Source organism: Lepidochelys olivacea, assembly GCF_965140295.1.
Source record: "Lepidochelys olivacea isolate rLepOli2 genome assembly, chromosome: 25".
NCBI classification, from domain to species: domain Eukaryota; kingdom Metazoa; phylum Chordata; order Testudines; family Cheloniidae; genus Lepidochelys; species Lepidochelys olivacea.
This window is the reverse complement of record NC_140435.1, coordinates 19,418,020-19,445,487: the sequence shown is the minus strand read 5'-3', so window position 1 is coordinate 19,445,487 and position 27,468 is coordinate 19,418,020. Positions and strand designations below refer to the sequence as shown.

At 45.5% G+C, this 27,468-nt stretch overlaps 1 protein-coding gene and 1 long non-coding RNA gene across 2 annotated transcripts in view; one reads left to right on the top strand and one right to left on the bottom strand.

Moving 5' to 3' along the window:
- Positions 1 to 1,189: 1,189 nt before the first annotated feature.
- TMEM38A (transmembrane protein 38A) lies at positions 1,190 to 20,760 on the top strand. The gene is made up of 6 exons (XM_084614781.1): positions 1,190 to 1,421; positions 15,649 to 15,805; positions 16,355 to 16,539; positions 17,229 to 17,316; positions 17,432 to 17,549; positions 18,416 to 20,760. Exons 1-6 carry the CDS (start codon positions 1,298 to 1,300, stop codon positions 18,620 to 18,622), a joined length of 879 nt encoding a protein of 292 aa, XP_084470907.1. The 5' UTR covers positions 1,190 to 1,297; the 3' UTR covers positions 18,623 to 20,760.
- A 5,263-nt stretch (positions 20,761 to 26,023) lies between these two features.
- Positions 26,024 to 27,468, bottom strand: part of LOC311513139 — a 50,158-nt gene continuing 48,713 nt past the window's right edge. The window contains exon 5 of the long non-coding RNA XR_014709680.1: positions 26,024 to 27,158. This is a non-coding gene — a long non-coding RNA (uncharacterized lncRNA). The remainder of the gene's footprint in view (positions 27,159 to 27,468) is intronic.

Here is a 27,468-nt window from a genome sequence, read left to right as displayed (position 1 = left end):
AGGCCTGTGCCCGGGGGCGGGAGGCGCTGGCCGGGGGGGGTCTGTGCCCAGGGGCGGGAGGCGCTGGCCGGGGGGGGGTCTGTGCCCAGGTCTGTGCCCGGGGGCGGGAGGGGCTGGCCGGGGGGGGTCTGTGCCCGGGGGCGGGAGGCGCTGGCCGGGGGGGGTCTGTGCCCGGGGGCGGGAGGCGCTGGCCGGGGGGGGGGTCTGTGCCCGGGGGCGGGAGGCGCTGGCCGGGGGGGATCTGTGCCCAGGTCTGTGCCTGGGGCGGGAGGCGCTGGCGGGGGGGGTCTGTGCCCGGGGCGGGAGGCGCTGGCCGGGGGGGTCTGTGCCCAGGTCTGTGTCCGGGGCGGGAGGCGCTGGCCGGGGGGGGTCTGTGCCCGGGGCGGGAGGCGCTGGCCGGGGGGGGGGTCTGTGCCCGGGGGCGGGAGGCGCTGGCCGGGGGGGTCTGTGCCCAGGTCTGTGCCCGGTGCGGGAGGCGCTGGCCGGGGGGGGTCTGTGCCCGGGGCGGGAGGCGCTGGCGGGGGGGGTCTGTGCCCGGGGCGGGAGGCGCTGGCCGGGGGGGTCTGTGCTCAGGTCTGTGCCCGGGGGCGGGAGGCGCTGGCCGGGGGGGGTCTGTGCTCAGGTCTGTGCCCGGGGGCGGGAGGCGCTGGCGGGGGGGGTCTGTGCCCGGGGCGGGAGGCGCTGGCCGGGGGGGTCTGTGCCCAGGTCTGTGCCCGGGGGCGGGAGGCGCTGGCGGGGGGGGTCTGTGCCCGGGGCGGGAGGCGCTGGCCGGGGGGGGTCTGTGCTCAGGTCTGTGCCCGGGGGCGGGAGGCGCTGGCGGGGGGGGTCTGTGCCCGGGGCGGGAGGCGCTGGCCAGGGAGGTCTGTGCCCAGGCCTGTGCCCGGGGGCGGGAGGCGCTGGCCGGGGTGGGTCTGTGCCCAGGGGCGGGAGGCGCTGGTTGGGGGGGGGGGGTCTGTGCCCAGGTCTCTGCCCGTGGCGAGAGGTGCTGGCCGGGGGGGGTCTGTGCCCAGGTCTGTGCCCGGGGCGGGAGGCGCTGGCCGGGGAGGTCTGTGCCCGGGGGCGGGAGGCGCTGGCCGGGGGGGTCTGTGCCCGGGGCGGGAGGCGCTGGCCCTGCAGCCGGGAGCGCGGCGGCTGGACAGGGCAGCGGAGGAGGCGGGCCCGGGGGCGGCCCGACTGGGGTGGGCGCTCCGAGCCGAGGCAGAGCCCGGCGGTGGGTCGGCGCTCCAGGGCCCTGGGCTCCGAGCGCTGCCCGGCTCCGCAGCCGTGCTCTGTGCCCGGGTGGGCGGAGGCTGCGGCCATGGAGCTAGCGGGAGCCCTGCAGCTCGGGGAGCTGGCGGCCGCCTTCGCCCGGGTGCCGGTCTTCCCGCTCTTCGACCTGGGCTACTTCATCGTCTCCATCCTCTGCCTCGCGTACGAGCCAGGTGAGTGCGGGGACGGGGTCTCGGGGGGCACGGGCTGCCTGTGCCCCTGCGCCTGACACCCCGCCTTCGCCGGGGGCCCCGCCGGGGCAGGGCGGCTGCTTGGGGCCCGCTTTCCAGGGAGCGCAGAAAGGGGGGGGTCCCTCTCCCTCTGGCTGCCTCGGGGCTTATGGGGGTCACCCATCCCCAGATCCCCCTCAGGCTGCCCCAGACCCTCCAGCTGGCCCATGGGGCCCCCTGTTCCCCTCCACCAGCCCTGCCACAGCCCTCTACCCACGACTGCCCCATCGTCTCCTCCTCCCCTCCCCGTGCCCCTTGGGATCCCCTCCCCCGGGGGTGCAGCACAGGCCGTGTCTATGTCTATGTACGGGCGGGGACAAGCAGGTCGGGTAAGCGATCGCCGACTTCAGAAAATAGCCCCTGCCACGCAGCGGGCCGGGGGAGGGGTGGCGAGGGACAACACACTGCCCTCGGGAAATCGCAAGCGGAGGAACTGCTCTGTAGAGCCCTGCACGGAAGCGTCTCCCTTGCGCATACCTCGCTCCCCGTGAAATACACAAACTAGGCAGATGCCCACTAAGCTTAGAAACAACAAACTCGAATATAGAGTTAACAGCACTGGGAGAAAGGAAAGAGACGGCCTCATATGTAGTATCCCATCCCTGAAGCAGGTCTGGACAACAATGCCAGATAGGGCTAAAGGACTGTGAATCTCTGTCCTAGAGCGATACGGGTTAGACTCCGATGAGTGGGACACGCAGGGTTCCTATGGTTTAACTTGGGCAAGACCTGTGTAACTTGGCATGCTAAGAAAGATCTTGAACACAGGAGTTGAGGGGCTCCAGCCTGTGGGATGGGTAAGGGTCATAGATGGCAAATGTGCCTGGCCAAAGGAAAGAAATGACAGCCTGTATTCTGCTCTGTCGTAATCTGTCACTTAGTCAGACGCAGTCAATATGAACCAAACATAGATTCAGCTACATAACCCTATGTGAGTAGGCAATCAATGCACTGCAAGAGACCCTGGGCATTACCCTACTCTAACCTATGCCAATGACTGCATAGTTCGTCACACCAATTATGATTTTTTGAATTGCACTGAATTGGCTGGGATATAGAGAGGGAGAAAAAGGTGTGCACGTGAAAACACAAGGAAATAACACTGAGCACTTGGCAGTGCTTTATGGTTCAAAGCACTGTACAGACATTGAGAGGAAACATTTAATTCGAGTACAGAGGCTGCCAAATAATACCTGCCTGGGTTGTCTCTATTAGCTGTTGGTATAAGACCTTATTGCACAGAAATTTTAGATAAAAATGAAATGGTCTCAAGTGTCCCTGGCTTCCTGTCACATAGGACTCCATCTTGGTTTATTTGCTGTATTTGAGTCTTTCCCTTGTCTTCCATTTCCAGTTACTTTGCCTACTTCTCCATGCCTAATTCCTTTCTGAAATTAGAATCAGAAGGATGGCAGCTTCTGAGTGGAAAGTATCTATAAGGGAACACGTTCTCCTTACAGAACGTTTTGCATATAAGTTTTTGATTAGGGCTGTCAAGAGATTAAAAATATTAACCATGATTAAGCATACTGTTAAACAATAATAAAATACCATTTATATAATTTTTTGGGATATTTTCCACATTTTCAAATATATTTGATTTCAATTACAACACAGATTATAAAGTGAGCACTGTTGACTTTATATTTATTTTTATTACAAATATTTGCACTGTAAAAATAGTATTTTTCAGTTCACCTCATACAAGTACTGTAGTGCAATCTCTTTATCATGAAAGTTGAACTTACAAATGTAGAATTATGTACAAAAAATAACTGCATTCAAAAATAAAACAATGTAAAACTTTAGAGCCTACAAGTCCACTCAGTCCTACTTCTTGTTCAGCCAATCACTAAGACAAACAAGTTTGTTTACATTTATGGGAGATATTGTAAATAAAAAGTGGGCAGCATTGTCACCAGAAAGTGAGAACAGACACTCCCATAGGACTTTTGTAGCCAGCCTTGCCATGCCAGATATGCTAAACGTTCGTATGTCCCTTCATGCTTCGGCCACCATTCCAGAGGACATGCTTCCGTGCTGATGATGCTTGTTAAAAAAATAATGATTTAATTAAATTTATGACTGAACTCCTTGAGGGAGAATTCAAAAATAAAACAAAGTCCACTCAGTCCTACTGCTTCTTCAGCCAATCGCGCAAACAAACAAAAGGAGTACTTGTGGCACCTTAGAGACTAACCAATTTATTAGAGCATAAGCTTTCGTGAGCTACAGCTCACTTCCTCAGATGCATATCGTGGAAACTGTAGCAGGCTTTATATATACACAGAGAATATGAAACAATACCTCCTCCCACCCCACTGTCCTGCTGGTAATAGCTTATCTAAAGTGATCATCAGGTGGGCCATTTCCAGCACAAATCCAGGTTTTCTCACCCTCCACCCCCCCCCACAAATTCACTCTCCTGCTGGTGATAGCCCATCCAAAGTGACAACTCTTTACACAATGTGCATGACAATCAAGTTGGGCTATTTCCTGCACAAATACGTGCCAGATGTGCTAAAAGATTCATATATCCCTTTGTGCTTCAACCACCATTCCAGAGAACATGGGTCCATGCTGATGATGGATTCTGCCCGATAATAATCCAAAGCAGTGCGGACTGATGCATGTTCATTTTCATCATCTGAGTCAGATGCCACCAGCAGAAGGTTGATTTTCTTTTTTGGGTGGTTCGGGTTCTGTAGTTTCTGCATCAGGGTGTTGCTCTTTTAAGACTTCTGAAAGCATGCTCCACACCCCATCCCTATCAGATTTTGGAAGGCATTTCAGATTCGTAAATCTTGGGTCAAGGGCTGTAACTATCTTTAGAAATCTCACATTGGTACCTTCTTTGCGTTTTGTCAAATCTGTAGTGAAAGCATTTTTTAAAAACGAACATGCTAGGTCATCACCCGAGACTGCTATAAAATTAAATATATGGCAGAATGCAGGTAAAACAGAGCAGGAGTCATACAGATCTCCCCCAAGGAGTTCAGTCACAAATTTAATTAACACATTTTCTTTTTTAAAACGAGCATCAGCAGCATGGAAGCATGTTCTCTGGAATGGTGGACCAAGCCTGAAGGGGCATACGAATGTTTAGCATATCTGGCACGTAAATACCTCGCAATGCCAGCTACAGAAGTGCCATGTGAATGTCTGTTTTCACTTTCAAGTGACATAGTAAATAGGAAGCGGGTAACATTATCTCCCATAAATGTAAACAAACTTGTTCAGCCAACTGATAAGACAAACAAGAAGTAGGACTGAGTGGATTTGTAGGCTCTAAAGTTTTTCATTGTTTTGTTTGAGTGTAGTTATGTAACCAAAAAAAAAAAATCTACATTTGTAAGTTGCACTTTCACAATAAAGAGATTGCACTACAGTACTTGTATGGGGTGAATTGAAAAAAAATATTATTTTTACAGTGCAAATATTTGTAATAAAAATATAAAGTGAGCACTGTACACTTTGTATTCTGTGTTGTAACTGAAATCAATATATTTGAAAATGTAGAAAAACATCCAAAATATTTCATAAATGTCAATTGTTTAACAGTGTGATTAATCAACAGCCCTATTTTTGAGTAAAAGTAAATCTGAATGAAAAGTTTCATAAAAATTGTACAAACAGAGCCAGAAGGTACCTCAGTAAGTCATCAAGTGCAGCCCTCATTCTGACTCAGAACTTAGACCATCCCTATTGAGAGCAGCAGTTTTTCCAAACAGATGCAGGTATCCTCTGCTGAGCTACTTGATGGATTCCATGTACGTATTGGTCCTGCTTTGAGCAGGGGGTTGGACTAGATGACCTCCTGAGGTCTCTTCCAACCCTGATCTTTTATGAACACTGCAGCGGTTGCCACTGTGCCTCTCCTCACATCTCATCTGCCAATTTTTTTTTCCTTTGACCTACTTTACTGTGGTGGTGAGCCTGAAACAGACACTTTTTTGGGTGCAGCCTCAGCCTTGCCAGCGTGACACTGACTGTTCTCCAAAAAATAAATCAATCAATCACATTTTGTGCAACAGGTAGTTTTTAAGGACTTATTAAAAATCTCTCTAAAACCCTTAACAGAAGAAGAGTCTGTTAAGTACTAGGTCTTTGGGGAAGCTCAAGGATTGCTTATTAAAGTGGTTGATGCAAGGAAGATTCCCATTAATAGCATCATTTTTCTCCATCAGCTCATTAAAAAAATGGTTCCTGATTTGACTGGTTTTGAGCTCAGCATGACAACTAGCAGGGACATCTGCTCTTGGAAACGAATTTTTGTTGGTTATAAAACGATAAAAACAGGAATTCTCAGTCACTTCCTGGTAAGATGAGTCTAATCAGAAGGAAGAGTACATGAATCCTTTGAACCACTTAGCAGCAGGTCTACTTAACTGGACTGGGCTAGTGCTGAGAGGAGGGGAGGAGATGGGAGGGGAGTGAATTAGTATGCTTTCCTTTTACTATAAGAGACCTGGGTTCATACTGCAGCTGAAGCCGCATCCTGATGTCCACCAGTGCTGCCACAAAATTTTGCAGCTTCTGCTCAGTAAGAGACCAGAACTGGGATGGCAGATCAGGAATGAGATGGATTAGTAGAGATGTTGAGGTTTACTCTAGGATTGGAGATCAGAATTAATGTGCAGTGGCAGATCTGTGTGTGCGCAGCTCTCATGGCCCCTGCCTGCATTATGCCTGCATGGACTAGCCATGGCTGACATCATTGCTCAAAGAAACCATAAATGAGAGGTCTGTCTCTGCCAGTTGACTATGCCCATCTAAAGGCATTTTGATATTTGTCAGTGTGAAAATCTTCACACTACAGCCACCTAGCAAGTCATTCCTCTAACGAGCATTTAGACCACCACGAACAAAAAAAAGCATTGAAATTAAATCTGTCATTTTTAGACTTCATGTTCTGAATTCTGCTGTTGCTTACCCCTGTGCTACTCACTGAAGTCATGGGAGTACCAAGCTGATGTAGTAGAATGCAGCCCTTCTGGTTTTTGCAGGCATTCCATGTACATGCCTTGTCACCATCCTTATTTGTGCCAAAGAGAGAGGTCAGAGTGCCTGTAAATGGATTGGAATTAAATTAGCTTGTACAGGAATTCCACCACCAAAGGTTTGATTGTAAATTACTTCTGTTATTAGAGCATGCTTTTCAGATAAGAGAGATCTGTATCATCTTTAATGTAATTTGGTTAGTATCCAGTTCTAGAGGGCAGCAAACCTGGGCAGTTTGACTTGGAAATTTACCAGAACCAAGAAGGTCCACCGAACACCCTAAAAATCCTAAACTGAAGGGAGATGTAAACTTCATACATTTTCTTAAAGTTCTCCATGGAGTGCCTTTGAAGCAGCATACTGGGGGTCAGGAATTGTTCAGTTTGAATGGATATTTCATCCCCATCCAGAATCAGTCAGCTTTTAGTCTCTGTTAATAGAGCTTGTTTGATCACTTACAGGCCACTCCCAACAGGAAGCCCGAAGACAAATACTTAAGACATGACTAAAAAAAGTTAAAAAATAATGTAAGTGTGCAGGCCAGGTAAAAACCTGCTTGGGTTGCAGAGCAGCGTGTGCAGCCTCTTGCTATGTTCCTAGGTATCATTCAGTCCACAACTTCTACAGTGGGGATCAGGGCGTGGATAGTAATATACTATTTGATTTTTGGGTGAGATTACATGGTGTTACATGGCAGATGAGATCAGCGATGCTGTATGTAAACTTCAAGGTTCACATTCATTCATAAAGAAACTGCCTAAAAAGCTACCATAGTTATTTTATTTTCACTGATTTTTCAGCTGTCTCAAACATATTTGAGAGAGAGTTCTCTTTATAGCTGAGTAGTGTGGGCTAGGCATAATTTGACTAAGGCAGGCTCCAGTCATTATTATTGAAGTGGGGCTTTGTTGGTAATGGTGCATTATGTTAACTTAGCAGAACAGAATTTTCCCATCCTTTCATTCTATGGCCTGCCAGTGGACTTACTGAACTCAGTTCTGTCCCTTGCAGACAGGGGCCCCGTTGGGTAATTATTTGCCAGATGTAATAACTGCTTTCACCTCAAAGGATCCCAACTTGGACAGAGCAGGGAGGGGGCAGCTTTGATGAAGGATGTGTTCTGACAGAATATTTTAAAATAATTTCTCATTGCATTCAAAAGCTTTACTACCCAGAATTTTTTTTCCCGCCTTTTGGCATGCATTTGTGCCTATCGTTTTTGAGGCTCAGCAAAACGTAAAATAAATCATCCAAAACCTGTTTTTTTAAGCAAAGAACGTTAATTGTAGTTAGGCCCTGACAATCTGCTTCTTACTGAGTACTTGGCAATTTGTAGTTGACAACTAGTAAATACTAGTTGAAACACCATACACAGGATGCTGGTATGAGTTCAAGGTGATACAGCATATTGCAGGATTTGTTTTTAAAAGGTTTCCCTGCAGAAACAGGTCTGTGAGGGTAGACTTTGGGGGAAGAGGGAAGTTTTCTGATACACAAGCAGCAGCAGATTGTTCTTAGGAGTAAGGAGTTGATTAGCAGCAAAATCGCAGCTATGCTTAATAGACTGGCCCCATTTTCCACTCTATAGGGCAGTTGAAAGCTAGCACAGGAGAAGCAAAGAATCATATAGCCCCTTTCTCTTATCTTAAAGCTTCAGGGTCGCTGTGTGTTAATTGGTTATTTTGGGATGAATGAGCCGAACAGGTGGCGCAGGGGTTCTAGCAGGCCCCTAGGTTGAGGCCAATGCATATTTTTAGACAGTGGCAGAGCTATCAGTTTCAGAAACAAAATATCAGACCATCATTCCCTTCTGGTGTCTACAGAGAGTAACAGCTGCACCAGGGGTTAACTCTTGGCCAGTTCATAGACTTCAATTAAAATAGATCAGGTCAATGTCTGCTGAGGCCCACAAGTTGTGATCATATTTATAGTCATTTCATGCAATTGGTAGAGTTTCAATTCAATCAGTGACAAAGAGAATTGAAGGGATTGAAATAGAAAAAAAAGCTTAGCTATGCCCTTTGGTTCCCTCTCTTTTTGTAATTTACCTTAAGAGACTACCCATACCATGAAGGAAAAATCCAATCTTTGCATCTACATGGGGCACCGTGCAACACATTAAGATGATTACAACATCGTTTTACTAATTCTCTTCTCACACAACTATGGGATAATCCCTGCCTCAGGATCAAGTGCAGTTCCACATGTAAGAAAATTTGCATAGAAAAAGGATAAACAAAAATTAAATATATAATTCAGGATGATACACATGTAATTGAAGGAGGCCAGTGTAACAAATAACTACTGCTGTCTCACAGTTGCTTCTTTCAGCAGCTATGCTCAAGGATTCATGCAAGGATAGGGGACAATTGGTCTGTTTCATCTCTCTCATCTCTAGAAGAGCATGTTAATATGGAAACAAAAGTCACTTTGTAGGAATTACTTATAGGTGGCTTAATGCTTTGCATTACCCTTTCAATTTCAAAGAATACTGGAGGTAGGGGGTGGTAAGGAGGGGGAAAAAAACCCAAACACCAATTTAGCCTTACTCTCACAACAGAAACCTGGGAGAATATCCTGGCTTAATGTGATAGATATTTTGAGTTCTTTATCCTTGAGATTCTTCCAGAACAAGATATTAAGCAGGTACTACTGGCCTCCAGAACATTTGTTTAAGGTTAGATTGTTGCAATCAACTGTTGTCAAGAAGATGCAAACAGCTATAAACCACCTTTTACACATCTCTATACCTGTTAAAAAATGCACATGTTCTGGAACACCATATTCAGTGCTCTCTCAAAAACCAAGTGTTGCTATCTTTCCTTCTCCAAGCTTGTGTATTTTAGGAGTGCTAGATGAGTTGGTATAACCAGTTATCATTAAGAAATGGACTATTTTAGTAGCCAAAATAATTATTTGGAGGAAATAGAAATCTGCAATTCTGCCCTCAGACACAGACTGGCTTAGTGAGCTTTCTACTTCTTCATTAAATTGGGTGGAGAGTGGAAGAGGAAGGAGAGAGAGAGACTGTCTTATAGAAATGCTTAGAAAAAAATACAAGGATGTCTGGTTACACATGAAAAGTATCCCCTTATACTTTTGCAGTTTAATATATGTTTGTCCCCAATACTCATAGGTTATTGATCTATTTAGTCACTTCAATAATTGATGCGCTGCATAAACTCTGCAGGTTCAGGGTTTATTTGTAAGATGTGGACAAAAAACAATGAATATTGAATTGTTATTAAGGCTGTTGATTAATTGCAGTTAACTCATACGATTAACTCAAAATTAATCGCGATTAATCGCAGTTTAAATTGCACTATTAAACAACAGAACAATTGAAATTTATTAACTATTTTTTGGTGTCTTTCTACATTTTCAAATATATTGATATAAATTACAATACAAAGCATACAGTGCTCCCTTTATATTTTTATTCAAAATATTTGCACTGTAAAAATGATAAAGTGTGTTTTTCAATTCACCTCATACAAGTACCATAATGCAATTGCTTTACTGTGAAAGTGCAACTTACAAATGTAGATTTTTTTCCCCTTACATAACTGCACTCAAAAACAAAACAATGTAAAACTTTAGAGCCTATAAGTCCACTCAGTCCTATTTCTTATTCAGCCAATTGCTAAGACAAACAATTACATTTACTGGAGATAATGCTGCTAGCTTCTTATTTACGTCACCTGAAAGTGAGAACAGGCATTCACATGGCACTTTTGTAGCCGGCATTGCAAGGTCTTTACATGCCAGGTATGCTAAACATTCGTATGCCCCTTCATGCTTTGGCTACCATTCCAGAGGACATGCTTTCATACTGATGAAGCTCATTAAATAATAATGCATTAATTACATTTTGACTGAACTCCTTGGGGGACAATAGTATGTCTCCTGCTCTGTTTTACCCTCAATCTGCCATGTATTTCATATTATAGCAGTCTTGGATGATGACCCAGCACATGTGGTTCATTTTAAGAACATTCTCTCTGCAGATTTGACAAAATGCAAAGAAGGTACAAATGTGAGATTTCTAAAGATAGCTACAGCACTCAACTCAAGGTTTAAGAATCCAAAGTGCCCTCCAAAATCTGAGGGACAAGGTGTGGAGCATGTTTTCAGAAGTCTTAAAAGAGCAACACTCTGATGCGAAACTACAGAAGCTGAACCATCAAAAAAGAAAATCAACCATCTGCTCGTGGCATCTGACTCAGATGATGAAAGTGCACATGCATCAGTTTACACTGATTTGGATCATAATTGAGCAGAACCTGTCATCAGTATGGACGCATGTCCTCTGGAATGGTGGTTGAAGATGAAGGGACATATGAATCTTTAGCGAATCTGGCATGTAAATATCTTGCAATGCCAGCTACAACAGTGCCATGAGAACGCTGGTTCTCACTTTCAGGTGACATTGTAAACAAGAAGCGGGCAGCATTATCTCCTGCAAATGTAAACAGACTTGTTTGTCTGAGTGACTGGATGAACAGGTAGTAGGACGGAGTGGACTTGTAGGCTCTAAGGCTTTACATTGTTTTATTTTTGAATGCAGTTATTTTTTGTACATAATTCTACATATGTAAGTTCAACTTTCATGATAAAGAGATTGCATTACAGTACTTGTATGAGGTAAATTGAAAAAACTTGTTCTTTTGTTTTTTACAGTACAAATATTTGTAATTAAAAATATAAAGTGAGCACTGTACACTTTGTATTCGGAGTTGTAACGGAAATCCGTATATTTGAAAATGTACAAAACATCAAAAAAATTTAAATAAATGGTATTCTGTTATTGTTTAACAGTGCGATTAATCACACTATTAATTTTTAATCACTTGACAGCCCTAATTGTTATTTATATGGTATTTCCATCTTGTGCATATATTTATAGAGCTTTATTTTTATATATTCACATAGTGAAACAAAAAAAGTTTAAAAAAATTGAAGGGAATTCCACTGTCCCTATCACATTGAAAATGTTACAAAGTTTCAAGATATATAGGGTAGAACTATCAAAACAGAACCAACTTCTGGCCCTACATGGCTGTATAATTATGAAATAAATATGGGCAAAGAAGAAATGGGACATTTCCCTTATTGAGAGTTTAGTGTTAGTGTCCTGAGTAATAGGACATTGATTAATTCAGGGAGAACAAGAGCTCTCTGTGGGCTCATCTACACAATCCTTACCCCTCAGATCTCACACAGATTGCAGAAACCCATAGACTTGTTTGCGTTTCTTATTCCAGTCCCTTCACTTTCACAGGAATTTTTTCTAGTTGAATTGTAACACCTTGTGAAAGGGACCTGCAAATCAAAGTCTCGAAAGCACAGAGAGCACATTAATAAATATAGATTTCAGAGTAACAGCTGTGTTAGTCTGTATTCGCAAAAAGAAAAGGAGTACTTGTGGCACCTTAGAGACTAACCAATTTATTTGAGCATAAGCTTTCGTGAGCTAGCTGTAGCTCACAAAAGCTTATGCTCAAATAAATTGGTTAGTCTCTAAGGTGCCACAAGTACTCCTTTTCTTTTTATTAATAAATATGCTTCTCTGTAATTAATACCTACAACACATCTAGAAGAAAATTTTATAATAAATATAAATCTTAACAAGGCTGCTATCTCTTCTCCTAACCTGGAGCAAGGAAAATAGATACCAGAGGTCTTGTCCTGCTTAAAATCAGGTCTGTCCAAATTTAAGACCACCTCCTTGAAAATCATGTGTTGTGTCTCATTGTCATGGCCAAGGGCTAGCAAGTGATTGGACCTTTGCAGTGTTGAGTCCTAGGACATGAACGTTACTATTCCTTGCAATGCCCTAAGCAACACCTTCAGCATTTTTATTTTAATAGATGATTTAATCTGAGCTTGTTGACCCTGTGTCCCCCCCTTTTCCTGAACTAGATGGCCTCTCTTGTTTTGTCCTGTATAAATTCTCAGAGAGCTCTTTGATCAGAATGTTTTTAGTGTGTGTTGTTGCCCAGCAACCCAACCACCTTAGCTGGAGGCTGCTTTAGAAATAAGCTAATAAAGTTCTAGATGGGTTTTTATTAGTATCCTTGATACTTATACTTAGTACTTAAGTATTAACACTAAATAGACTACAGATAGAACAGGTAGGGCAGAATGGCTCAGTGGGGGAATCTGTAGCAGGACACAGAGCTCTTCACCTGTTTGTTTTCAGTTCATCACACCCTAGAGTGGACTGGAAGTGGGAATTTTCTATATTTTTTTATGAATCCTAGGCATGCCTCAGTTTCCCCTGCATGTTGCACTGCTGGAATTAACGTTTCTCCTGCACTGTTCCAGGAGCAAGGAGGTGTGTGTGTCACCTCCCTGTCTGGGTGGAATAAATGGAATCATTGAAGAACTGGTTTAACCTCACTCAAATCAACAGAGGGTCCAGCAAGACAAAAAGATGCCCCAGTGAAACAGCAGGAAACCCCAGAAGCTGGAGGTGGGACTTGTGAACTGAGCTGGAGAACAAAGCGTCAGAAGACTGGAAGAAGGGCTGCTTTTTGGATGGCCTGAGGAGTCCAGACCTGGGGAGAGCCAAAGCTGGAATCCATTAGAGCTTAGCTGGCTCATCATGGCACTGGTTTGGCCAGGATGGACTACAGTGTAACTTCTGCGTCTCTGTACTAACATAAGCACCATAAGATTGTGTAGCCAGGTGATTAATAAATGGTTGCCTTGTTTTTTAAAGGCTGCCTGTGTTGCTGTAAATAGTCCCTGAGATAAATGCACCCTGAAGGGGCACAGTATAAGCCTCTCACAGGACTCTAGCTTGGCTGGATTTACTGCAGGGAGTCATGGAGAAAGACAGCAATTGCTGATGCTGAAGGCCCAGTCTTGGAGGCCCTGGGCATGCCCCTGTGGAATTACAGGGGCCTGGGACACTAAAGGGTCACTCCCAGGAGACTGGTTACCAACTGGGGCCTAGAGCAGACCCTGAGAGTCCATCAGAGTTGGTTGTGAGCAAAAATTGTTTACTGTCTCTTGGCTGTTCAGTGGTCCCTGAATTGAATGAGTTGGTGGGTCAGGTGTCCAAAGCATAGAAACCATGTTCATAAAAGGCACCTTTCTTCTACTGGGCAATGCTCAACATTCACAGAGGCTGAACTATTCCCCTTTTTGGCAGTCTCAGAGGGGCTCTGGTTTGCGGGGGCTCTGGGGTGGGGACAGGGATGAGAGGTTTGGGGTGCAGGAGGGGGCCTCAGGACTGGGGCATGGGCTTACCTCCGGCGGCTCCCAGTCAGTGGTGCAGCAGGGGGCGCTTAGGCAGGCTTCCTGCCTTTCCTGGCACCACAGACCGCACTGTACCCCAGAAGTGGCCAGCAGCAGGTCCAGCTCCTAGGCGGAGGCGTGGCAGCTCTGCGCGTTGCTCTTGCCCTCAGGCACCAGCCCCGCAGCTCCCATTGGCTGCGTTTCCTGGCCAATGGGAGTGTGGAGCTGGTGCTCGGGGCAGGGGCAACACGCAGAGCCCCCTGGCCTCCCCCTCCTATGAGCCAGACCTGTTGTCTGCTTCCAGGGTGCAGTGTGGAGCCAGGACAGATAGAGACTAGCCTGCCTTAGCTCCGCAGCACCACCAACTGGACTTTTAATGGCCCAGTCAGCAATACTGACTGGAACAACCACAGTTCCTTTTCAAGCAGGTGTTCCAGGCGAAAACTGAATACCTGGTCACCCTAGTCTCATGTCAAACTACAAACAAGGTTTTTCTTCTATTAGCTAGATAAAGTGAATCTCTAAGTAGGCCTCAGAACCAAGTTAGTGACTTATCTTTCAGGGTAAACCAAGCCTCTGGTTCCATGGTGATGGCAAATATGGGGGCAAAAGACATCCAAGCAGGCTGGCTTGGGAGCTTGCACTGCACCCTCCACATTCTACTTGCAGCATCTTAAACAGGACACAATTCTGTAAAATTCCATAGAATCCTAGAGGAAGCCCCTCTGCAGTTGGATTTAGTGTGAAAGGATGACTGCTTGTAGCAGGAAAGTCCAGTGACAACAACTAGCTTAATGATCAGGTTCATAGACTTATGGTTTCTGCCAGCCCAGCTGCAGCCTCAATCATGCCTACATGATCCAATTGCTCCCCCAGAGGTTCTGGCACCATAGGGGAGCAAGGGGATGGACAAGGTAGAGACTCAAGCCCATCCATTCCACCAGGTCCCAACCCAGGACCCTACGGGTTTATCAAAGCATCCAGCCTAGTTATTGAGCTAACCCCAAATTGTTTTCCTCCAGTTACTGCCTACCAGTCTGGAACTGCTTCAGTCTGGGGCATGATCATTGGCTTAGCAGACTCTCCTCGGTGTTTTAGTGGCCTGTTCAATCAATCTGATTTAGGGTCTTCCACTCCCACAGGGGACTGGAGGGCAGCAGCAAGAATTCGAGCCCCTGCTGGTAGGGCAGCCTTCACAAAAGTTGTTGCTACTTCTGACATAACAACATCAGCCTTGTGTCCTCATGCAACTCCTTCCCCGCACCCTTTTCCTGAGGGACCAGTGGCCTTTTAAATTGTTCCTCCATTGGGAACATGGTCTTCCTCTTGAGAGGGAGGGATTCCCTAGCCCACTACTGCTCTACTCCCAGCCATGGTTCTGCATGGAGCCTATAGGCCTCATCATACTGCTCAGAATAGTTTCCATCCTCCACAAATTGTAAATAAAACTTGGCTCACTTCCTGTGGCACATGCTTATATCACAGCCTGTTGTGTGGTGATTTACTTTTATTGTCAATGGAACACTAGCATTTTTGTGCAAACCAAATTCTTAGAAAACTACCTAGATCTATGCACTGAAATGTGTTGCGTTACAACTGGAGTTTCAGCTGCTGCTATTGAGGATTATCAGAAGTTAGAGGGAAGAGCAGTTAGCCCTTCCACTTTGTAATTTTATTTCACATACACTTGTTTAGTTATTCTCTGCCTAGCTGATCAGTTATGTTTGGGGATAGTCCAATTGCTTCATGATTGTATGCCTAATGGGGGAATCTGTCAATAAAATTAGTTTTTCTTTACATGAATACTGTTCTCTGCCCTTTTTCTGAAGGAGAGCATGCAGGTCAAGTCTCCCGGCAAAACAAAGCCTTGGGGTTGTGATGTGTGTGTAGATTATATTTTCCTCGATTTCAATCTGTTTCACAGGAGCCATTGAGATGTCCCATCGGAGCCCTGTTGCCTCATGGCTTTGTGCTATGCTTCATTGCTTTGGAAGTTATATTCTTGCTGATCTATTACTTGGGGAAGCTCCTATTGATTATTTCAGCAATAACTCTAGTGTGCTCCTGGCCACGGCAGTATGGTGAGTCTTTCACACTTTGGTACAGCCCTAGGAGGGGTACTCACATTGTCCAATTTGCATGAATTAGGAAAAGGAGGGGATTAGGTAGGGAGAAGTATGGAATAGTCTTTTGAATTTCTGGACTAAGTTTCCAATTAATCTGATGACCTAACATTTTGACGAGATGAGCTAAAGTTAACAGAAATAACCCAAATGTAGGTTCACAGATGCCTCAGTTAAACTGTAGCACAGCCTACAAAACCAGCACACACTGCACTGGCCCTGAAAAGACACGGTGTTTGGGGTGACCGCAAGCACTTCAGTGGAATTGTGAACCTTTTTTTGTCAATCATGATGGTAAAGTGTCTGCAGAAGTCAACAGACACTAAAAAGTTGAGTTTCCTAATACCAAAGGAGATTTTGTACTCTGTGCAGGCTGCACCCAGCACTGCCTTCTCCTTGACTCAGTAACTCAGAATGACAGCAGAGACACTATTCTCTCTCCATCTCCTACACAGTCCAATCGGGGCAGATGGGTCATTGCTTGAACTCTTTGTGGTTTTGTTCCAGGTATTTGATTTTCTTCTGCCCCATGAACCTCTTCTACAAGTGTGTCAGCTTCCTGCCTGTGAAGCTCATCTTTGTGGCAATGAAGGAGGTGGTTAGAGTTCGTAAAATTGCTGTTGGGGTCCACCATGCACACCACCATTACCACCACGGGTGGTTCATTATGGTGGTTATTGGATGGGTCAAAGGTAAATCCTGAGCTACCGTAACTCATGAGTGGTACATTCAGCCCCTGAAGAGAGGGAGAGGAAAGTCTTGAAATGCAGCAGAGGCACTTGCATCAGGTCTCTCAATAGTGACCTGGTTAGCTAGGGTTGAAACTAATGGGTTCTTAATAATCATGCTTAGCACAAAGATTCTTTAATCCTTGTAGCAGAGTTATAAATTGGGTCATCATTCCCATTTTATTGATGGGGAAACTGAGACACAGAGAGTTGCCTGAGGCCACACTGGGAGTCAGTAGCAGATCTGGAGATAAGATTCAAGATCTCTTAGTTCCCTGTCCCATGCATGTAACCACTAGATATGGCTCTCACCTATATATTTTTCAGGGAGTTTCTGTCTATGCCAAAAGGTTTAAATCCTTTTTCCTTAGCGTTTTTGCTAACAGAGGGTGTGTAGTCTGTTTCAGCCCTGCTGATTGAGATGGGGACCAGATACCCTTCCCCTACATGACAACACTTTACAGAGCTGTACAGAAGAGTTTAGCTTTGGCTCCAGGGTTGGTTCTAGAATTTTATTTTAATCAGGAATGGGTCTTATGACCCTTTTATTCCTCTTAGGACTAGCCTAGTTCCCATCTGGTTGGAAAAAGTAGTGCTTTTGCAGGGCTCTTCTGGTTTGGTGATTTCACCACTTCACTTCAACTGTTTCCCAGGTTCTGGCATTGCCTTGGTGTCTAATTTTGAGCAGCTGCTGCGCGGAGTCTGGAAGCCAGAAACAAATGAAATTCTTCATATGACCTTGTAAGTATCTAGACTAAATTCTCTCAGACCAAGAACATATCCAAGAACAGTGCCTCCTATTCTGTGCAATTCTACTTGACGTGCTGTATGAAAGGAGACCTCATTTCTTTCCTAGCCCAACAAAAGCCAGTCTGTATGGAGCAATCCTCTTCACCCTGCAGCAGTCTCACTGGGTCCCCATCTCTAAAGCCAACCTCATTTTCTTCTTCACCATGTTTATGATGGTTTGCAAGGTGAGTTTACAACAGGTTTGCTGCTAAAGAGTCTACACAACCAAAGGAAAGAAGCAGTGTGTATTGCCTCAGGAGTACATAACTAAGTTGGGGGGGCCATATCACCACCGGAGTATAGAGTCAGGCTGGGGGAGGCGTATCAGCGCAGGAGTACAAAGACATGTTGGGGGTGGAGGTATCACCGTAGGGGTATGGAGTCAGGTTGGCAGGGGCAGGATTGCTACAGAATTATGGAGACAGCAGCTTGGGGGAGGAGTACCCCACACTGGTGTGGAGCTGGGGTGTGTGTGCGTGCGCGCATATTGCCACAGGGGAAAGAGTCAGATGGGAGGAGTTAATCAGTTTAATGTAAAACCCTCCCTTCTGGGATGCTGCTTTACGTTTTTGTTTAGTTCAGTCAGATTCTATCCAATGTCCCCTCACCTAACACACAAATATTTCCATGTAGGGTGCTGCAGTTCTACCCAGTGGGTGTTGGCAGTAAGAGTTTCTCTTCTATTAAGTTTAAAAAGGAGTTAAAAATGCCATTTTCGGCAAGGACAATTAGCAATGAGTAAGGCAGAGGATAGCCTATGGACTCCATTGACTTGTGTTCAAGAGAAGCCCTAGGACAAGCTCTTGCCCAAGCTCTGCATCACCCTCCTAGGATAGGCTGTTATTGATATCTTCTGGAAGAATTCAACCCCCAGTTTATTCACAGGCTATGGGAGATTAGGGTTCCAGCACTGAAGACCCAAATCACTTAGCTATATTCACTCTCTCTACAAAGGTTCAGGGAGCTGGGGGCAGGAATATTCCTTCCCAGTTAGTATTTAACAGGTGAGGTATGTGATCTGTAACTGCCCATCTCTGATGTTGCATGACAGGTGTTTATGACTGCAACTCACTCACATACCTCGCCGTTTGCTCCAATAGAAGGCTTCATCTGCCCAGTACTCTTTGGCTCTGTTTCTAATGGGTACAACAATCACCATGACCACCATGAGGATTCCCATGATACTTCCCCTCCTGCGAAATCTAAGGAGGAGCTGAACGAAGGCACATGGAAACGGAAAGCAAAAAAGGCTGAATAAGCAAGATCAGGTACATATGGTGAACAAACCAAGGAAGAATCCCTCAGAGCTGCATCAAAATCATCTTCAAGCCACCTGTGACCTCACATACCCTCCAATCCTTCTCCCTGAGACCTCAAAAGAGAGATGGAAACCAGGACACTGTCAGATGGATCCATGAATTTCATCCATGTGCTTCATCCAGCTGCTTTGCTGTTAGCTTCATGATCTGTGGGTCTACATTTAATCCCCTATTTTCAGGGGGGGGGTTAAATTTGTGCCAGGCTGAGGTTTGGGTACAAGTTCCCAGCCCACCAGCAATCATGACAGCATTTTGTTACTATACAATTCCTACCGCCCTCCTGTCCCCGCCTGCCCCCCTCCCCCAACACATCATTGAAGGGGCCGTTTTGTGTTCCTACAACTCAAATTCCTTTTGATACCCTTGAAAAGAAAATGAAATACTTAGAAACACTGAATATGGAAATTGGATTTTTCAGCACAAGAGTAAATTATCTCCTGTGAAGCTGAGCTAATGCATTTCAGTTCCCATACTTGCAAAGTACCCCATGATATAGGGCTTCAAATTATCATGGAATATTTTTTTGCCTGATGGGCCTGGCCAAGTACCACTTCGGTAATTACATTTTTCTCATCTAAATTCCCCCTGCAATTCTTAATTGATACAACTTCTTCACTTCCTTAATTTAATGTTTACACATGCTTTGACGATGTAAAGTGCTATAAGTATTCTATATTCATACAGTTACAATCTTACACTGTTGGGTAGTGTTGTTTGCTGTTTACTCTAACTGCCAACAACTCTCTGCCCCACCCCAAAGCTGACTGCATTTCACTGGGGAGGTGAAATGATCCCTAGAGTTTGGATACTGGTTTGTCCGTAAACTACTTTGTAATCCTGATGGATACAGGCACAATCTAAATGATTATTTACTGCTATTTATTATTGCTAAGGCATCAAATTACTGGGCCCGAAATTGGCTTTTAAAAGAACTTGGAATCTGTATTTACACAGTAGGGCACATTTGAGAAAGGTCTTAGGCCCACAAGTACATTTTAGCCCATAGTGGTTCCAGAACAGGGGGGGCTTGATTTTCTCACAGATGGGAGGGGCATTTCCTTAAATTAAAGATTTTATAAACCCAGGAAATGGTTTTCAGATAAATCTGATTAAAACACCACTAAACATCTGACTGGAGCGCATCTGCAGAGGAAATATGAACCTCTTTTGTACAGCCCCATTGAGCCAAACTCTTATTAGCTACAGCTGTAGAGCAGTCTCTTTCTCTCTCTCAAATGGGACAGAACACCACACCCAGGAGGCATGTGGGTTACCATAGCACAAGTGTGGGCTTGAGAGAAGGGCCTTTGCTAGAGGGTGAAGAAGGAAATGGTCAGTCTCCTGAATGTGGAAAGCCATGGCTTATGGAGAATTCAGCCAATTCTTTCACATCCCGCTCTGTGAATATTTGGGGATAAACTTTAGATAGGAAGGGTTTGAAATCTAGGCACTGAATGTGTTTTTAAAAGTGTGACCTTGAATGTTGTTGCCACATGAAGTGTGTTTGGGTTCTGAATTTCATGTGTCAGCAGGAGCTGGGAATGCTGCTGCAGCGGCAGCCCAACTGGTGCTTGGAGCATATGGGTGAGCTTTCAGTGGCATTGCATCCTGCCATCCTCAGCTGATGAATAGTTGCTCTGACTCAGCCTGGATGGGTTAGTGTGTTTGGAGGTGGGGGAATAAGTGAAAAGAATTCAGAGAATCTCTCCCCATCCCTACTCTAAAAACTTTAATTTTTAAAAATTGAAATAAATGGAAATTAGTTGCCTAGTGGGGGTGGTGCATATAACCCTAAACCAAATCCTACGTACAACAGGACTAAAGCCAGTACCGGAGGTCAAATTAACTGTGGTTCTTAGTTTTGAAAGTGCCTTATCCTTGTGACCTTCCCTCACTCTCATTATAAAATACAAGAATAGGCCTGACAGTGGTTTATTTTAATAGATTTTGTTTTATTGACGCCTGATGTTACTCTGATGTGTGCCAGAATGTATTTAATGTTCAGTGAGATGCTTGATTCAAGGGGAATTATTGTTTTATAAACAGCCATCAACACCATAAAGAGATTGTGAAGTGACTCAGTGTCCAGTGGTGCTCAGAAGGGACATGTATTTTCCTCTGATTTGCTTCAGCCCCAGAAACACTCCAGTTACAATAGATTCCTGGGATGTGGTTACCACCTTGGCTTGGCCCCCAACCCAGTTATGACAAGGTTCTAAGGTGTAGTGTAGGTTAGACATCACTGTGTTCTGTAACCAGACTAAAGCCTTGAACATGACCAAAGGCATACTTACGATTTGGTCCATGCTCTAAATGAAATGTGTGCACCTACTGCCATTGTTGTTCATAGTTCAGGCTGATCACATGGGCTCAGAAAAGGGGGTGGGGGGGGACTTTTTGAAAACTTGTTAGTTTCCCTGTTAGAGTTTGTGGAAACTTACTCTCTTCATATAGGCAGGGAGATGGAAATGTGGACAAATGTGCATATGCACATACACATCTCTGTGTAATCTGTTTGGATTGATTGAGTCGTTGCATTTAAAGCTGATAAATCCATATGACTCTTACAAGAAGAAGAGTCCTGCATGTTTGCTCTACACGAGCCCTTTTGCTGTTATCTAGGGCTGAGTGCCAAGACTCTTTCCAAGGTGGACAGTTGAGTCAGGCTGATGCTCTTTGATAAGACCTACACTACATGTTCCGTACTCTATAAGAAAGTAGAGTCTTCAGGCCTTCAAAGGACCCTTCTCAGGCCCTGAGCAGGATGGCGAACGCAGCTGCCAGAAGGCGGCGGCTCAATTTCATTTAGTCAGGCCTTTCATGGTGAGAGCCATATGGGCCTTTATTGAATGAGCAGGTTTCAGCTCTGGCAGCCTCTGGTATAATTCCAGCACTGGCCTCCCTGACCCCAGATGGTAGATATGGTTCTACAGAAGGTAGTGCACCTAGACCCTACCACAAAGGAACAAGTGGCCCTTCAGGATTGCCCCCACCTTTTGGTAGCCCACTGGGGCATCCTGTATAAACCATGCCTACTTTAGGACTATAAGAGGAGACGTGTCTGGTTTTGACTCTTGTAACAGTAACAGCCATGAAGTCCTACGGAGAGATTGTTTGATTTACTCACAGTCATGGCACAAGAATGTGAGTGATGAGAATAACTCAGTACAATCCAACTGCCTGCAATGCTTTTAAACAAATGAAGACCTGCATAGGGCCAATCACTTCCAGCCTTGTGAATCCATCTCTCTCTTCCTAAGAGAAGTCCTTAAAAGATTTAATATTTTTGCCCTCTGGGTAATCATATCTTTTGCTCAGGGCATCAGTCCTTTGGTCAAGATAAGCTGCAATGATCGGTTAGATCCGAGTTGTTCCTAGGACCTGAGCCAGGAGAGGAAAGGTCAGTGTGAGGAGGGAAGAATGAGGCTTGCTGCATGTGTTGAAACCCACCGTTTAAAAAAAACAAAAACAACATGGTTTTAACAATTGTCCTCTCCCATCACATCCACAGAAAATGCTGAACTTATCAGTAAAATGTGCTCAGAGTGTGGTGCTGGCTGGGACTCGCAGGCAGATGAAGGTGGAAGTTTCAGTTACTTTGTAAAATTCTGAAGTGTTTCAATGTCCATTGCTGTCCTAGCAGTGCTGAACATTCCCAACTCCAAGCCATGCAGCAGTGCTGGGGCAGGAGTGGGCCTGCCAGGGCAAACAGTTTCATAGCACAGATGTCACTGCCTCAAAAGATGTTCTGATCTGATAACTTTGTTGATGCTAACTCTCATGAGAAATATCTAAATGTAATAGATTCAATCTGCAAAGAGGCCCTGGTCTTGTGTAATCATCCTGCCTGCTGGAGATGGCAGAGACTTTCTGGCAATTCATAATCACCCTTCTGAATATTTCCTATTGATAGACAAGTTTCCATTTTCTCTTTAATCAAAAGGGCAGAATAAGGGGTCTTTGGTTTTTGCCCTTAGATTGTTTCCATAGAGGAGATGTAAAAGCTGTAAAAAGCCCTTGTTTTGTGTGAAAGAAAATCCCAGAATTATTTCTATAAGAAGTGGACATGGCTCTTTACAATACAAAAAGGGGAAGTCAAACAAAATACAGAAATTCCTGCACCAAAGACCTTGCAGGGGAAAAGGCAAAAGCCAATACATCGGAGAACAACCCCCGATTGGCAAATGCTCCTGCCCTCTCGATTTCTTTTACTACTGCTGACTGCACGTATGTATATTCTTTCAAACTCTGTCCAGAGAGTAACCCCAATGTGAACTCAACATGAAACGAAACATCCCAGAAGGTAGAGTTGGAGGTTAGATTATCCAGTCCATTTCCCTGGCAATAATGGATATTTCCCTCTTGTACACTTCCCAGTGTTTTGTTCACTGTAGACTGAAGTCCCAAACAAAAAGGATCCTGCCACTTCCTTCTGCTGACTATTTAATGGTTGCATGGTGCTTTGAAGAGGCAAACCACTAGACTGGTACTGAGTATCATTTCAGAGTGTGGCGAGAACTCAGCTCAGAACTAGAGCTACCTATGCCTACTGTACCACCCTCTGATACACCGGGATCTGGCAACTGTCAGAGTCAGGATACTAGACCACAGACTAGCCTGACCCAATATAGTATTTCCTATATTCCTTGCTGCAGTAAGAATTTTCCCTCCCTCAGCAGCCTGTTTTGGCCTTATACCAAAGCAGTAAGAAATTAGGAAATCCTGAAAGAAAAAAAGGTTTTTCCAAGATTCCCACAAAGTGTGTTTGTTTTAATACAAACTTATCTCATCTTTAGGGGAAATACAGAGCAATAACCAAGCAACTAAGGCAATTTGTCCTTAGCAGGCAAAGCAGAGACTGCTGATCTTCACACAGAGTTCAAACTTGCCTCTCTGAGGAGCTACTGACTTGCTCACCATGAGACTGATTTTGTCTCAGGTGTCTGTGGATACATCAGGCTGTAAAGCAGTAGGAATATACCACCAACCACCTGACTAGGATGGTGACAGTGATTGTGAAATGCGCAGGGAGATTAGAGAGGCTACAAAAACAGAAAACCCATTAACAATGGGCAATTTCAACTATCCCCATATTGACTGGTAACTGTCACCCCAGGGTGGCATGCAGAGGCAACATTTCTAGACACCATTAATGACTGCTTCTTGAAGCAGCTAGACCTGGAACCCACAAAGAGAAAGGAAATTCTTGATTTAGTCCAAAGTGGAGCAAAGGATCTGATCCCAAAGGTGAATGTAGATAAACCACACAGCAATAGTGACCAGAATATAATTAAATTTAACATTTGGGGCAGGGGGGAGAAGAGAAATACCAGAGAAACCCACCACAATAGCATTTAATTTAAAAAATTAGAACTACACAAAAGTGAGACAGCTAGTTAAAGGGAAATTAACAGGAACAGTTAGGGTGATATCCCTGCAAGCTCCATGGAAACTATTTTAAAACACCGTAACAGAGGCCCAAACTATATGTATACCTGTAATGTGTTCGCTCACTACTTGCAGTGCCTTTAGCTCTGCCAGGCATACACTCCTCCAGTGGCATCTTCCCTCATATTGTCTCTCTCCACAGCCCTGCTCGCTCCCAGACCTGCCATCTCCTCTTCCGGGCATGACCTTCCAGGCAGGTCACTAAGGTTCTGCCTTTCCAGGGAATTTTTCCAGACCTGCTTGCTAGGAGAACCCAGACCTGCCTTTGACACTGGGTTCCAGCCCAGGGACCATATAACAAGCAACTACAGCCCCTGTACAGTCCTATGCCTTGCTGCTGTTATTCCTGGGCTTCTTCCTACTTATTTAGCTTCTTCCTGCCCCAGGTTTGCCAGCCTCCAACTCCCTCCACCTAGAGAGTGGCTATTTTCCTGCGGTCTTTCCTAATTGCAGCCCTACCTCTCTGCAGCCAGCTACCTGGCTTTATACAGGGCCTGCCTGCTCCTGCACAGGTAAGCCTGATCCTCTAACCAGGGCATTCAATGTACTAGGTTAATTGGGCCATTCAGCCTCCATTAACCCCTTACATGCCTGTGTGGGGTGTAAACCCCATCACAATACCCCACATTTAAAAAAAAAAAAAAAAAGGACCAAAAAACTACCTTGGCTAAATGGAGGCGGTTAGAGACAAAAAGACATCCTTTAAAAATAGGAAGTCAGATCCTACAGAGGAAAACAGAAAGAAGCATAAACTCTGGCAACTCAAATGTAAAAGTGTGATCAGGCAGACCAAAAAAGAATATGAACAGCAAGTAGTAAAATACACAAAAACTAACAGCAAAAACATTTTTTAAGTACATCAGAAGCAGGAAGCCTGCCAAATGGACAATCAAGGTGCTAAAGGAGTACTCAAGGAAGACAAGGCTGTTATGGAGAAGCTAAATGAATTCTCTGTATCAGTCTTCACTGCAGAGGATGTGAAGGAGATTCCCAGACCTCAGCCATTTTTTTTAGGTGACAAATCTGAAGAACTGTCCCAGATTGAGGTGTCAGTAAAGGATGTTGTGGAACAGATTGGCAAATTAAACAGTAGTAAGTCACCAGGACTAGATGGTATTCACCCAAGAGTTCCGAAGGAACTCAAATATGAAATTGCAGAACTACTAACTGTGGTATGTAACCTACTGCTTAAATCAGCCTCTGGACCAGATGACTGGAGGGAAGCTAATGTACTGCCTATTTTTTAAAAAGGCTATAGAGGCAATCCTGGCAATTACAGGCTGGTTAGCCTAACTTCAATACCGGGCAAATTGGTTGAAACTATAGTAAAGAACAGAATTATCAGGCACATAGATGAACACAATAAGTTGGGGGAAGAGTCAACATGAATTTTGTAAAGGGAAATTATGCCTCACCAATCTATTCAAATTTTTTGACAGTGTCACCAAGCATGTGGACATAGACATATCCATGTAAATTACTGGGGTGGAGGTTCGCAAAAAGAAAAGGAGTACTTGTGGCACCTTAGAGACTAACCAATTTATTTGAGCATGAGCTTTCGTAAGGGGTGGAGGTTGTGTTACTGGGTGAGGTGAGCAAGGCCAAGAAATTGTGCCCCGGTTTTCATAATCTTTCTATGGGACTTATCCTATCTCTATGGCTGTACCAAATTCATGTCCATGAAAAATGTGTCACGGACCATGAAATCTGGTCTCCCCCATGAAATCTGGTCTTTTGTGTACTTTTACCCTATACTATAGAGATTTCATGGGGAAAATCAGTGTTTCTCAAACAGAAGGTCCTGACCCAAAAAAGCGGTGCGGGGGGTTGCAAGATTATTGTGGGGGTGGGGGGGCATTGTATTGCCACCTTTATTTCTGTGCTGTCTTCAGAGCTATGTGGCTGGAGAGCAGTGGCTGCTGGCCAGGTGCCCAGCTCTGAAGGTAGCACCCTGCCAGGAGCAGCGCAGAAGTAAGGATGGCAATACCATCCTATGCCACCCTTGCTTCGGTCTTGCTGCCTTCAGAGCTAGGCAGCTAGAGAGTGGCGGCTGCTGGCAGATGGCCCTGCTCTGAAGGCAGCAGCGCAGAACTAAGGGTGGCAATACCATACCGTGCCACCCTTACTTCTGCACTGCTGTTGGCGGTGGTGTTCAGAGCTGGGCTCCCAGCCAGCAGCTGCTGCTCTGTGGCTGCTCAGCTCTGAAGGCAGCGCGGCCACCAGCAGCAGCGCAGAAGTAAGGGTGGCAGTACCGAGACCCGCCCCTACAAAAATCTTACAACACTCCCCACAACACCCTTTTGGGTCAGGACCCCTAAAATTGCAACATCATGACATTTCAGATTTAAATATATGAAATTTATGATTTTTAAAAGTCCATTTTCAAAATGGACCGTGAATTTGGTATGCCCTACCTATCTCCTTGTGAAACCGCTGAGCAGACTCTGCTCGTTCCACCTCACAGCCTCTCTCTCTCACATACACTCTCCCTGGTTCAGACTTCTACAAAACAGCCCAGTTTGGGGTTCTTAAGGAGGACAATTAAGATCAAACAAACTTCACAGCCCTGGAGTGCAGAGACATCTGCTCTGTCAGCCTCTTCTAGAGCTCATCTCCCTGGAACCTTTGAGGCAGGCTTGGGATGCCCAATACATCTGCAAATGGCTTCTCAGGAATACTAAGATTGCCCCCAGCCCTGAGCCTGCTCCAGCACCACGGACGGCTTCAGGCACCAGCGAAGGAAGCAGGTGCCTGGGGCAGTCAACAGAAGGGGCGGCACTCCGTCAGGGCGGCACGTCCGGGTCTTCGGCGGCAATTCAGTAGCGGGCCCTGCAGTCCCTCTCTTCCTCTTCGGTGGCACTTTGGCGGCAGCTCAACCAGGCTTGGTTTGGTTTTTTTTCCTTTGCCACTTGGGGCGGCAAAAAAAGCTGGAGCCGGCCCTGTCCAGCACCTAGCTGCTCACTTCCCTCCATGAGCCGAGAGCTCAGGAGCCCCTGGATGACCCAATTCAGCAGCAGAATGATGAGCCTAAGGAATGGAGACCAGGAATAAGTGAAGGTTCCAGGAGTGAAAGTAACTTAAAGGATGTACTGGTACGCCAGAGTCCTGAGCAGGGGCGGGGCCTCGCCCAGAAGGGGGCGGGGCCTTTACATCAAGATTTAAAGAGCCAGGGGCTCCAGCTGCAGTAGAGGCAGCTGGGAGCCCCAGCCCTTTAAATCACCGCCGGAGCTACTAGCTGCTGAGGCAGCTGGGAGCCCCGAGGGCCATTTAAAGGGCCCAGGGCTCTGCTGCAGTAGCGGCGGCTGGGAGCCCTGGGCCCTTTAAATCTCTGCCAGTG

Coding starts and splice junctions, on each gene's coding strand:
- TMEM38A (XM_084614781.1), top strand. CDS start 1,298: ATGGAGCTAGCGGGAGCCCTGCAGCTCGGGGAGCTGGCGGCCGCCTTC. Junction 16,540..17,228: donor GGTTATTGGATGGGTCAAAG/GTAAATCCTGAG, acceptor ACTGTTTCCCAG/GTTCTGGCATTGCCTTGGTG. Junction 17,550..18,415: donor TGTTTATGATGGTTTGCAAG/GTGAGTTTACAA, acceptor GTTGCATGACAG/GTGTTTATGACTGCAACTCA.